The sequence below is a fragment of the Scyliorhinus torazame genome, chromosome 3, assembly GCF_047496885.1.
Source record: "Scyliorhinus torazame isolate Kashiwa2021f chromosome 3, sScyTor2.1, whole genome shotgun sequence".
NCBI classification, from domain to species: Eukaryota; Metazoa; Chordata; class Chondrichthyes; order Carcharhiniformes; family Scyliorhinidae; genus Scyliorhinus; species Scyliorhinus torazame.
The window spans coordinates 187,029,848-187,041,997 of record NC_092709.1 but is presented as its reverse complement, the minus strand read 5'-3'; the positions used below and the strand labels follow the sequence as shown (position 1 = coordinate 187,041,997).

General features: G+C 44.0%; 1 protein-coding gene across 4 annotated transcripts in view; it reads left to right on the top strand.

The window, feature by feature from the left end:
* pds5a (PDS5 cohesin associated factor A) overlaps positions 1-10,971 on the top strand; it is a 326,590-nt gene extending 315,619 nt beyond the window's left edge. For 2 of the 4 annotated variants that reach the window (XM_072496598.1, XM_072496599.1), the window contains exons 32-34: positions 5,370-5,725; positions 5,922-6,072; positions 9,108-10,971. In XM_072496598.1, the coding sequence (XP_072352699.1) occupies positions 5,370-5,725; positions 5,922-6,072; positions 9,108-9,152 (552 nt within the window). In that variant the 3' untranslated portion in view covers positions 9,153-10,971. The remainder of the gene's footprint in view (positions 1-5,369; positions 5,726-5,921; positions 6,073-9,107) is intronic. The other 2 variants (XM_072496600.1, XM_072496601.1) reach the window with 2 other exon arrangements.
* The last annotated feature ends 1,179 nt before the right edge of the window (positions 10,972-12,150 follow it).

Here is a 12,150-nt window from a genome sequence, read left to right as displayed (position 1 = left end):
TCACCACGTCGCACCAAGCTCCTTTATCCCCACCCTCACTCCCTCCATATTGCCCACGAACCCCACATATTTTAATATTCAAAACACCCTCAAACACAGAATAAAATAGTACAAAATTCATCTTCAACATAATTACAGAGTAAGTAATACTAAAATAAGTACATAACAACCGCATGCGCAAACAAACTGACCCTCCCTCCCGCTGAATAAAATTTCCCAAGTCCAGGTCACAGGTGGAATTACCCAAAATCCAAAGTCTTCAAACTTCCCCCAGCCCATGGTCCCTTAAAAGGTTACTTGCCTCATCTTCTGGAAGTAGTACTCTTTCCCCACTGTGTGACCCACAGGTGAGCAGGGTGCATCATCCCGAACTGCACCTTGTTCCTAAATAAGGCTGCCTTGGCCCTATAAAACCCGACCCGTCTCTCGGCCAGCTCCGCTCCCAACTCCTGGTAAATATGAACCACATAGGCTTCTCGGGTGCGATCCCGCATCTGCTTTACCTACCTCAGGATCTTTTCCTTGTCTAGGTACCGTATAGTCGCACAATGATTACCCGTAGCAACTACTCTGCTCTCGGTTGGCTCCTCAACGACTGGTGCCCGGACAACCTCAGGAAGGCGGTTGAAGACCTTCTCTGCCACCAGCTTCTCAAACATCTTGGTCACATATTCCGTGTTCCTTGTCCCCTCAATACCTTCAGGCAGTTCCACAATCCTCAGGTTCGGCCTCCTTGAGCGGTTCTCCAAGTCATCAACTTTCTCCCTCAACTTAAACAGTATTTTTATTCAAGGCATTTTCTGTTTTATGCAGGAGGGAGAAAAAAAAATGTTCACACTCCAAACACCTAAACCCCTCCGTCCCAGCCCCACCCCCCATTTTCCAACTGTAATAGCAAAAAACAACCTCCTCCAACATCCCTCCTGATGTTTTACCACTCTTTTAAGAAGTCTATAAACAACCTCCGCCTCAAAGAACCCCTCATCTGCACCTCTGATCACAAACTTTATCTTTTCCAGGTGCAGAAACTCTGCCAGGCCACTCAGCCACACCATCAGTTTAGGTGGCTCCGAGTTCCACTATTGCAGTATCCACCTCCGGGCTATCAGTCAGGGAGGCAAAGGGTAACCACGTCAGCCTCTCTCCCCACCTGCACTCCCGGATCCTCCAAAAGTCCAAATATTGCCGCCACGGGCTTGGAGCCACCTTCACCCCAGCACCTTCAGCATAGTTCCTGCAAAGACCTCCCAAAACCTCTCAAACTTCGGGCAAGCCCAAAACATGAGGACACGATTCGCCAGTCCCCTTAGGCACTGCCCGCACCTATCCCCTTCTGAAAAGAAACGATTCATCCTAGACACTATTATGTGCACCACCTTGAACTGGATGAGACTCAATCTCGCACATGAGGATGCTTAAGGAACTGGGCCCAACTATGTGCCCGTCGTATCCTCGTATCCCTATGTATCGGAAACTCTCCCTGACCAGCCAAAATGGCAACTTGTCCAAGCCCTTCACCCTCACCCATACACTGACCGGGAATACCTCGCTTTTCCCCATGCTGTGTTTATACCCTGAGAATGAGCCAAACTCCCCCAGTACCCTCATGGTATTAACAAGCTTTACAGCAGGTTCATAATATACAGCAGAAGCCTATCTGCATATACGGAGACCGGGTGCTCTATTCTTCTCTTCCCCCCCCCCCCCCCCCCCCCCCCCCCCCCCCCCCCCCCCCCTCCCCCCACCCCCCCCCCGGCTCCCCCGCACCTCCCCCCCCCCCCTTCTCCTCCCCCCCCCCCCCCCCCCCCCCCCCCCCATCCCCTCACAAGGCTCTTAGTGCAATCATCAGAGGGTCGATCCCCAAAGCGAAAAGCAAAGGAGATCGCGAACACCCTTGAATCATTCCACAATGCAGACCAAAATACCCCAAGTTCACATTGTTCATACAAAGAGTCTCTGTGGCGGCCCCAGACAACAACCTAATCCAATCTACAAACCCCTGCCCAAAATGTCCCAACACCTCAAACAAATACCCTCATTCCAACTGGTCGAACGCTTTCTCTGCATCCATAGGCACTATCACTTCCGTTTCCTGGCCTCGGAGGTATCGTGATCACATTCAACTGTCTTCTAATATTCACCTTCGCAACCGACTGATTATACATCTCTACTAGAAGGGTCCCAATTCAAGCCCATTACTATCTTCAGCGCTTCCCACATTATGGAGGTGGAAACCTTGTCCATCCTATTTAGCTCCACATAATTTCATAGAGCTATCCCGATCCTTTTGCAGACCCCCTTATCACCCAACAATCCCACATCTAACCTCCACATTGGCCGCAGGGAACCCCCTTTCCACACAAGTCCACCAAGTGCGGTGCGTAGTCCGAGACCACTATCGCCAACCTTTGCCAACACCTTCATAAACTCTGCATCGTCCCAGTTGGGGGCATATATATTCACCAACACCACGGGTGCCCCTCCAACCTCCCGCTCACCATCACAAACCTGCCCCCAGGATCCGCCATAATTCTACCAGCTGAAAACACCACCCTCTTATTCACCAACACTGCTAGCCCCCCCTCATCGTCATCTGCAACCCTGACTGAAACATCTGCCACACTCAACCTTTCCTCAACCTCGTTTGATCTGCAACTTTTAAATAAGTCTCTTTGCATGAACATCACATGTGCCTTCAATCTCTTTAAGTGCAAAACCTCTTGATCTGCCCCTTCAGCCCCCTAACGCTCCAGATGATCAGCTTGGTTGGAGGGCTCCAGAACCCCTCCCCACCCCGATCAGCTGTATCCACTGTTTAATGATCTCCTCCAGACCCATGTGCCATCCAACCCCCCCGCCCTTCACAAGATGTCAACCACCATCCCACCTTAACCAACTGTGCCACACCAACACCTTCCACATCAGCAACCCATCCCTCCCACCCACCCTTCCCTCAATCCAGACACTGAAAATCCCACTGTCACCATCTCCCCACCCTGCCACAAACAAAGAAAACCATCCCCTCCCAGGCACCCCGCGCCCTCCCCACCACTCTATCTCCACTTTGCTTCTTTTAACTAGCCTACCTGCTGGTCGGGTGACCCCCATCTGAGGCAACAGCTTTTCCCCCAAAAACCTCCATCCGCCCACTCTGCCCCACCCGACCTCTGTGTCTTCCCGAATTCCTTCATCTCACATCTGCTCCCTCTCCACCCTCAGGCTGCACACCAAAAAACCCACATGTTAATATACATCAAACATTGATCCCAACACTGGGAGGATAAGAAGTTACAACAGTTCTACCTTAACACAGATAACCAACTAAACCCAGTGGGTATTATAAACAAAGCCAATCATAATAACCAGGCACAAACATAAACAGTTCCCCTCCCTCCATGAGTATAGCACCTCCAATACGCTTCACAGCAAGTTCCAACGTTCTCATAAGTCCCGCATTCCATGGTCCCTGCGGAACTTACTCAACCTCTGCCATATCAATGTAATGTTCCTGCCCCTCATAGGTCACCCACAAACGAACAGGATACAGCACACCAAACCACACTTCCTTCCTAAATAGGGCCACCGTAGTCCTATTGAACCCGGCCCGCCAATTGACCGACTCTGCTCCCAAGTCCTGGTAGATGCGAACCACATGATCTTTCCAGGTACATTGTCGCGTCTCCTTCGCCAGCGCTGGATCCTACTCCAAGTAGCGGTGTAGCTGAACAATGATCGTCCTCGGCACCTCTCCCACTTTTGGCCTCCTCCTAAGCGACCTGTGTACCCAAACCACTTCAGGAGGTTGATCAAAGGCCCCCCTCTCCCACCAGCTTCTGGAACATCAGAAACACGTATTTCATGGCCTGCACCTCGATCCCTTCAGGCAGCCTCACAATCCTGAGATTCTGCCTCAAGCGATTCTCCAAGTCGTCCACCTTCTCCCGCAACAATGTCTGGCCCTCCACCATCATCAGCATTTCAGCCTTCAATAAGGCCAAACGGTCTTCATGATCGGCCACCGATTCCTCCACCTTCTGGAACAACACTCTGCTTTGTTCTGCACCTCCAGCATCTGCTCCACCCGCTCTAGGGAAGTCCGGATCGGCTCTGCCACCTTAGCTAAGTCTCCCGAGGTTGTCTTCCTCTCAATTTAGCCGTCAAAAACTCTACTAGTTGCTCCTTTGACCATTGTATGGGCAATGACACCACAGAGCTCGCCGCCATTTTTTCCCCTGTCGCACCTCGAGAGTCCTCCTGGTCTGACTTGTGCATTGCACTCCTCATTTGATAGGGCTTAGACATCACCTGCCAAAGGAGACTCACTAGCTCTCTCCTTTGTTTACCACCTTTGTAACACCCTGCAAAACGGGCGTAAAGGACCCAAAAATCCAACCTTGGGCAGGAGCCACCTTATGTGTGACCACTCACTTCATGGCCGCCACCGTAAGTCCTTCCTCAACTTTCTCTAACCATCTGCCATCATCAGAATTTCTGCCTCAACGAGGCAATCCAATCATCATCAATCACCGCCTCCTCCACCACCTTTTGGATCAATGCACTCTGCGCCTCCAGCGTCTTGCTCCAACTCTCCAGGGCAGCCCAAATCTGCTCTGCCACCTCCACCAGATTCTCTGAGGCCGCCTGCCTCTGTTTTTTTCAACCCGGCCACAAGGAATTCAACAACTGCTCTGCCAACCATTGTGCGGGTAATGACGCATCGGTTCCTACATCATATTTTCCCCTGCTACACCACGTGTGCCCTCCTGTTCTGAAGAGTGCCCCTTATTTGACACACTCCTTGTTTGGTAACCCTTTGACATTCCCCACCGAAGGAGAATATCTTACTCATTAGTATTGCCACTTTATCCAGCTGCAACTTCCAAGTAAAAACGGGCAGAAAGGGCAAAAAAATCCGACCTCCGGCAGGAGCCACCTTATGTGTGACCACTCACTCATTGCTGCCACGGGAAGCCCGAGGAATGTTCTTGCTCCCTTTCTTGATTAAGGTGTCACGTTTGCCACTCTCTAAAGCTCTGGATAATTCATGTCAGTGAACTTTGCAGTTATTGCAAGACATCCAACTATGGACTAATGAGGCTAAAACTTTTCATCCTTTCTTCAACTTTGTTTTCAAATCTTAGGTACAGATTGTGCATTAAAACTATTGTGTCTCATGCTAAGGTTTCCTTTAAATATGTATAGATGACGCACAGCATTTTGTCATCCAGGTATTGATATAAAGTAATTTTTAAGTGGATTTTGTAACCTAATACAAATTAAAAATCAAAGCAAAATCATGAGTAATTTCTGTAATAATCTGTTACAGTATTATGCATTGCTCTGTGTACGTTCTGTCCTCCTTCTAACAGGAGATGTCCTCTGAACAGTCTTTACCACCACAGACTAGTACAGAACGCGGAAAGAAAAGGACAGCACCTGCAGCTGGTTCAGAGAATATTCAGCATATACCAGAAGAGAGAAAATCTGAAGAGTCAGCAGCACCAGTTCCACCCAAAGCCAGACGAGGTCGTCCTCCCAAAGTTGTATCTGAAAGTAATACTGCGAAGAATGCAGACCCAAACAAAACTGCAGGAAGAGGCAGAAAACGAGTTACAGCCAGCCAGGAAGGCCCCGCAGAAGCAGAAACAACAAATGTTAAAGTATCAAAACAGCAAGAAACAAATGTCAAGCGAGCACCAGCACAGAGACAAATGGATCTACAAAGGTAGTTTTTTTTGAGGGAAGCATTTTGATGAAAATATTTGTTTCTCTTTATTGTCTGATGCTTTTTTTTATCTGAAGTTACTTTCACTCTATCTTGACAAACTTTATCTAGTTGATAACTAGGCAAATATAACACCAATTTAAAGGAAAAGAGTGGAATTTCTTGCTGTTGACTTCTAGCCCTCCTTATTTTTCAGAATCCAGGTTTTGGACAGTGATGGATATTCAGTGATGGAACTAGAATCTACTCCAGAAAGTTCAGCTGAGGAACTGGATTTGTTTAAATCTTGTGAGAGCAGCCAGAATGAGGTTGATAACACAAAACTAGCAGAGGGAGGCTTCCTTAAGGTGCAGTAGTATTAATGACCAATGTTAAAATCTAATTAGAAAAGACAACATGAAAATATTAAAGGTGGCCTTATCAGGGTTAGGTGAAAGAGTCCAAAGGGAACAGTTAATATGCCAATCAAGTCTGTCCTAGTTTGGGGAACTCAAAGTCTGGAATACGTTTCTGATTGAGTAAAATAGACAAGCCTCAGTAAAGACAATAATCAGTTTTGTTACCTAACTTGTAATCAGTGATGATGAAAGACTCTTTCTGGAGCTTCTGTCAAAAAATACATCACATTATTTCTCAGCAAGTACTTATGATTGATGTTGCCTCAAGGGAGTGAGTCTTGTTTTGAGTCAATGGCCAACTGTTTTGGGTTTCTCTATCTACTTTTTAAGTTTTCCACAAATTAAATAGGAAATGCTTAGCACTGGCAAGATTCTGCCAATATAATGAAGTCTACTTCTGAAATGGAACCCAATATTTGGATTTGGAGAGATGGGAAGGAATGCCTGGTCTTTAAATTGTCAGAGACCCAGTTTGCTGAGCCAGATTCATTCACAAGTATTTGTGACCAAGTCAATAGATACCTGTGGAACCGTCCAAGAGGGTCACTGGCAGGAATGTAGCTGCAGTACCTGCTTGTGCTCCCAGGAAAATCTCAAGGCCGCTTCATACCACTTCTCTTCCTAATCCTCCCACTCAAGTCAGATTTGTTTGGGGATTGTAAGAATTACTCCAACAATCTTATCTTCTGGGAGACAAAGTTAAAAGGATTCAAGTTCAACAGACCAGTTGCAGAGTAACTGGACAAATTTGACTCCACTTTGAGTTCATCTTTTGCAACAATGTCTTTCACCTATTGTGTGACTCTTCTATGTCTTCTAGTCCTCTCATTTGTTTTGTGTTAGAATAGAGTCCTTGAAGAGAGGTTCAGAATTTGGAGTCAAAAGCAAAATACTGCAGATGCTGGAAATCTGAAACCAAGTAGAAAATACTGGAAATTCTCAGCCAGTCAGGCAGCACCTGCGGGGAGAGAAACAGAGAGAACTTTTCAGGTTGATGGCCTGAACCAGTAACTCTGTTTCTGTCTCCGCAGATGCCGTCAGACTTGCTGAGTATTTCTAGCATATTATTTTATTTCACAATCTCATCTTCCAGTCACTTTGCCTGGAGATGAGCTAGATGATGTAAACCTAGAATTTGCATTGAGATAAGTGTTTGGGGTTGCCTTCATACTGAGTTTCTGGTCTCAGCAGTGCCATTGGAAGGTGAAACAAAGCAGTCACCCCTTATTCCAATAAGAGACAGGAAAAGCAAAGATAAGATATCTAGAAATAATACTTTTGATTGCTACAATAATTTTAGATTTGGATATGTAATTTCCAAAATTATTCAAAAGTTTTTGTTTGGGTTGTACTTTGTAATGGATAATCTTCCAATCAAATACTTGATTTTTTTTGTACTTTCTGAGACAGGATACTAAGATATGACATAAAAGAACCCCTGTTTGGGGCATTGACAGACTGAGCATTGAAACATCTGTGGATGGACACTGAAAACTGAAGTAATATGATATGGCATCTGACAAGATAAAAAGCTTTGAATTTTTCTAAATTAAAATAATCTCTCATTTTTATTTTAAAGAAATGCTTCCCAACAATTATTGCCACTCCCTCACTCTCCTCCCATGTTGAGTTTTGGAAACCGCCATTTTGATCATACTGATCTCAACAAGAAAATATAGGCTGTGATTAGTCGAGAATGTATGAACAAAAATCCACACAAGCCATGAAGTATATCCTTTATCCTGTCCTCTTCAGTTTATTAAGCTATTCCCTCCCTTAGAAAACCAAAGGCCAAACTATCAAGAAGATAAAAGTTGTGAAATTTCATCCTGATCTGATATGCTATCAAACAAGAGTATTTACACTTTCTGAATTGCAGCATTTTTCCATCACGGGCCATTTCTCCAATGAGAACTGCTTCACTGTCGATTGTGTAGCATACATGAGTTTTCCCCTTTAGCGCTATGGTTCTGATATACACAGACTGATGGATTGCAGATTTCCTTTAGCGATAGGAATTCAAGGTTTTGTATTAGGGCAAATGTAGAATATTTGAATGACGGCTCGTGTGCTATGCTTGATACTATTGTTTGATGCTGACATTGGCGAAAGAATGTAAAGTGTTTCATATTGACATTCTTTACGAGAGTACCAAATTGACTCAAAATAAAACAAAAAACTAAAGTTCTGAGGCTCTTGTATGAGTACAGGAAGGCGTTCAAAATAGAACTCATGCCAAACTATTTTTGGCATGAGAGAAAATTTGAGGTTCAAACCAACACATCACGCCTGCTTTCCAAATCTACAGCATTGCCACTCTGCACCCCAACACTGTTGAAACTGAGTGCCTCTAGACTTGGCTGTTCCTGCACCCGCTTTGTTAGCCTCCACCATCCACAAACTCCAGGTCAGCCTGAATTCTGTCATTCATACTGGTTCACACTAATCTACCCTGGCTGTCCACACTCAAAAGGATCAAATTTAAAATTCTCATCTTCATCTATAAATCTTTCCAAACCCTCACTTTCTTTTTCTGCAGCCCTGCCTAGCCTTCCCATTATTGCTGCTCCTCTGACTCTGGACTGCGTGTTCCTAATACTGTCTCTCACCATGAGCACCAGAACCTTATGTTATCTCAACCCTATTCTCTGCAACTCCCTCCTTGAACCCCTTTTGTTCTCTACCCTTTAAAAGACTTCTCCAAACCCATTCTTAAATCAAAGTTCCAAAATCAAACTTTCAGTCACCTCTCCTAAGCCTTCCACAAACCATCCACATGTGCTCTCCTCTGGAGCACCTGGATACATTTTTCCACACTAACCGATATAAATGCAAGTTGGTATTTCCACAAATATTTTTAAGCACTCAAAGTTTGTTCTCATATTGGACACGGATTCACAAAGTGATCTATATAATGTGCTTGTTCAGTAAGATAGATTATTTTGTTTTGCTTTCTTCAACTTTTCATTATTTTTTGTGTGTAGGTAAGAAGAAAGTCCATGCCAAAGGGAAGGAGACAAAGGCTGTAGAAAAGAAGTATTCCTTGCCACTGAGGGAAATGTACCACATAAAAGGATTGAGATACTATACAAAAACTTAAATTAGTTTACATCACTCCACACCCTCAAAACATCAGGACAATACTGCATCAGAGTTTGGTTAAGATATTATTGAACTCATTCATTTAAATTTTAACTGAAGATTTAACTTGCAATGTTGGAGGAACGGCATTGAAATTCCCTGGGATTATTTTTATGCGCATCTTTACATGTTAAGATTGCTTAACAACTATTGACTCTCATAAAAATAATCAAGATTATGATTTTGTTACAAGATATTTTATTTAGCCATTTTAATTATGGATTAGTAATTTACTGCAGCAGTTTTACCTTCCATAGCAAGTTATTACACTGACTTGTGAAGTCGGCAGTGGTGCATTATAGTCACGTGTTACGTATTACTTTGTGCAGGCAGAAGCATTTGTGTTATTTAAAATAGTCCCATTTGAATAGAATTTGATTTTGGTGAGTGACAGAATAAAACTGTGGCTAAAAGAACAGTTGAATATGTGTTTATAATATTTGAAGCTACTGCCATAAATGTTGTAGTAAAGACTTTAAAAAGGCGTAATACTAGTCTGCCGTTAAAAGTTGGGGATATTATTGACACTGTTCTCTCAAATTTTGCACTGAATCCACATTGTTTGTCCTTTTAAAAATAAATCTCAGCAAGGTATTTCTGTAGACTATCCAGGGGTCTGTGTTTACAAAAATAACATATTTTTGTGTCATTTATATTGACAGTTAATAGAATTTGCACAGGGAAATTTGGGTCTTTTGTAAATACAGACTGAAATCTTGTGATGACAATGGTGTTGGAATTGCTGCCTTTTGATTTTTCCCTCAGTGTCCTGATTTTTTTCTGCTTACCTTCCTTTACTCAGGAAAGTGGGGGTTGATCTGATATGTGGATTTCTCCACAGTTGCCAGTGGCCAATAGGCAACACACTTTCTAGGGTGGGATAGGACTGTTTGTTTCTCTTTGTACCCCTTCCCTACACAGTTGAGCATTCTTACTACAAAACTTTACCATCAAGCAACCTGACTGAGAACTGGTCAAGCTCAACCTCTATAACTAGCTAAGTTCAAATGTTTGTTTATGCTAGTGTTTGAATTTAGGGTTCTAAGAGTCCCTTAAGTGGGAGTTCAGTGCTCTCCTTAATGGGTTTTTATTGAATTCCAATTTTAAACGTTGAATATTGGAAAGAGTAAAATTTAGAACAGGATGTTTAAAAACAAACATTTCCTCTATCCTAACATTACCTTTTAAATCCTGCTTTTAGTACTTTTAATTTATGAAATTTTATCAGAGGCCTTTTATGTTCTACTTTCTTATAAAACTATATTGCTCTGAAAGGTAAATGGAAACGTTTGAGTTTCAGATTTTTGTATCAGATCTTGAAGTAAATGAGGTACTTTTGAAAGACCAGTTTTATGATGAGATGTTCAAGTTACCAGGCTCTGTAACCAATGATGTAAAAAATGAAGTGTTTTAGAAAAAATTGGATTTTGGCAGCTTGTGAAGACAGTTCAAAAATTTCAAATTGTTAATGCATTTAACTGAGTGAGTGTTTTTATTGATATGTTTGAATTTTTTTTTAAACCTATTTTTCACCAGTTTGTCTCCCAGTTCACGCTCATCTTTGTTTATTTTAGTGAAATTCGTTACAGTTGCATCAATGTTGTGATTCCAGACATTGTTCATTGTAGTTATTGTGTACATTTTGATGTACACATGATCATATTTAAATTTTTGTTGCATAAAAAAAATAAATGCTTCTTAGGTGTCTCTTGGTTTCTGTTTCTCTCTCTCAAAACCTGCACTCCTGAATAAGCAAAACAGGATAGATTAACAGCAAAGGATGGACATTTAAAATAATTCAGACTAAGTTACAAAATTTAAACAGTCTGGAGTCAGGAGCGGGGAAGGAGAAACTGCCCAGAGAAGATTAGCCTTCCTAGACTACTGGGAAACTTAATCCATCTCCACCACACGTCATGAACTGAATCCTCTTGCTCTTTCCACCACCCCTGAAAAATGTTGGAAATTTTGGAGTTGATGCTTACTTTTCTACCTAAACCTTTCTGCCTATGACTTATTATCAACAAGGTTAGTTCAGACCAGTTGGGAATTAGGAGGGTGGGAGATTTATTTATAGATGGGACTTTTGCGAGCTTGGGAGCATTGGAGGAAAAGTATAAGTTGCCCCGGGGAAATTTTTTTAAATTTTTTATAGAATTTACAGTGCAGAAGGAGGCCATTCGGCCCATCGAGTCTGCACCGGCTCTTGGAAAGAGCACCCTACCCAAGGTCAACACCACCACCCTATCCCCATAACCCAGTAACCCCACCCAACACTAAGGGCAATAGATATATGCAGGTGAGGGCGTTTACTAGACAACAGGTGAGGGCATTTCCGTTGCTCCCGATACAGGACAGGGTGCTTTCAGGGGTGTGGGTCGGAGAGGGCAAGGTGTCAGAGATTTACCGAGAGATGAGGGAAGAGGGGGAGGAGTCGGGGGGCGAACTAAAAGGAAAGTGGGAAGAAGAACTAGGAGAGGAGATAGAGGAGGGTATGTGGGCTGATGCCCTAAGCAGGGTAAATTCCTCTTCCTCATGAGCCAGGCTTAGCCTGATTCAATTTAAGGTGCTACATAGAGCACACACAACGGGGGCAAGATTGAGCAGGTTCTTTGGAGTGGAGGACAAATGTGGGAGGTGTGGCGGGAGCCCGGCAAACCACGCGCATATGTTTTGGGCGTGTCCGGCACTGGAAGGGTATTGGAAGGGAGTGACGGGAGTGATTTCGCGGGTGGTGAAGGCCCGGGTCAAACCAGGCTGGGGGTTAGCTCTATTTGGAGTTGCGGAAGAGCCGGGAGTGCAGGAGGCGAAAGAGGCCGACGTTGTGGCCTTTGCGTCCCTCGTAGCCCGGCGCAGGATCCTACTCATGTGGAAGGAGGCGAAACC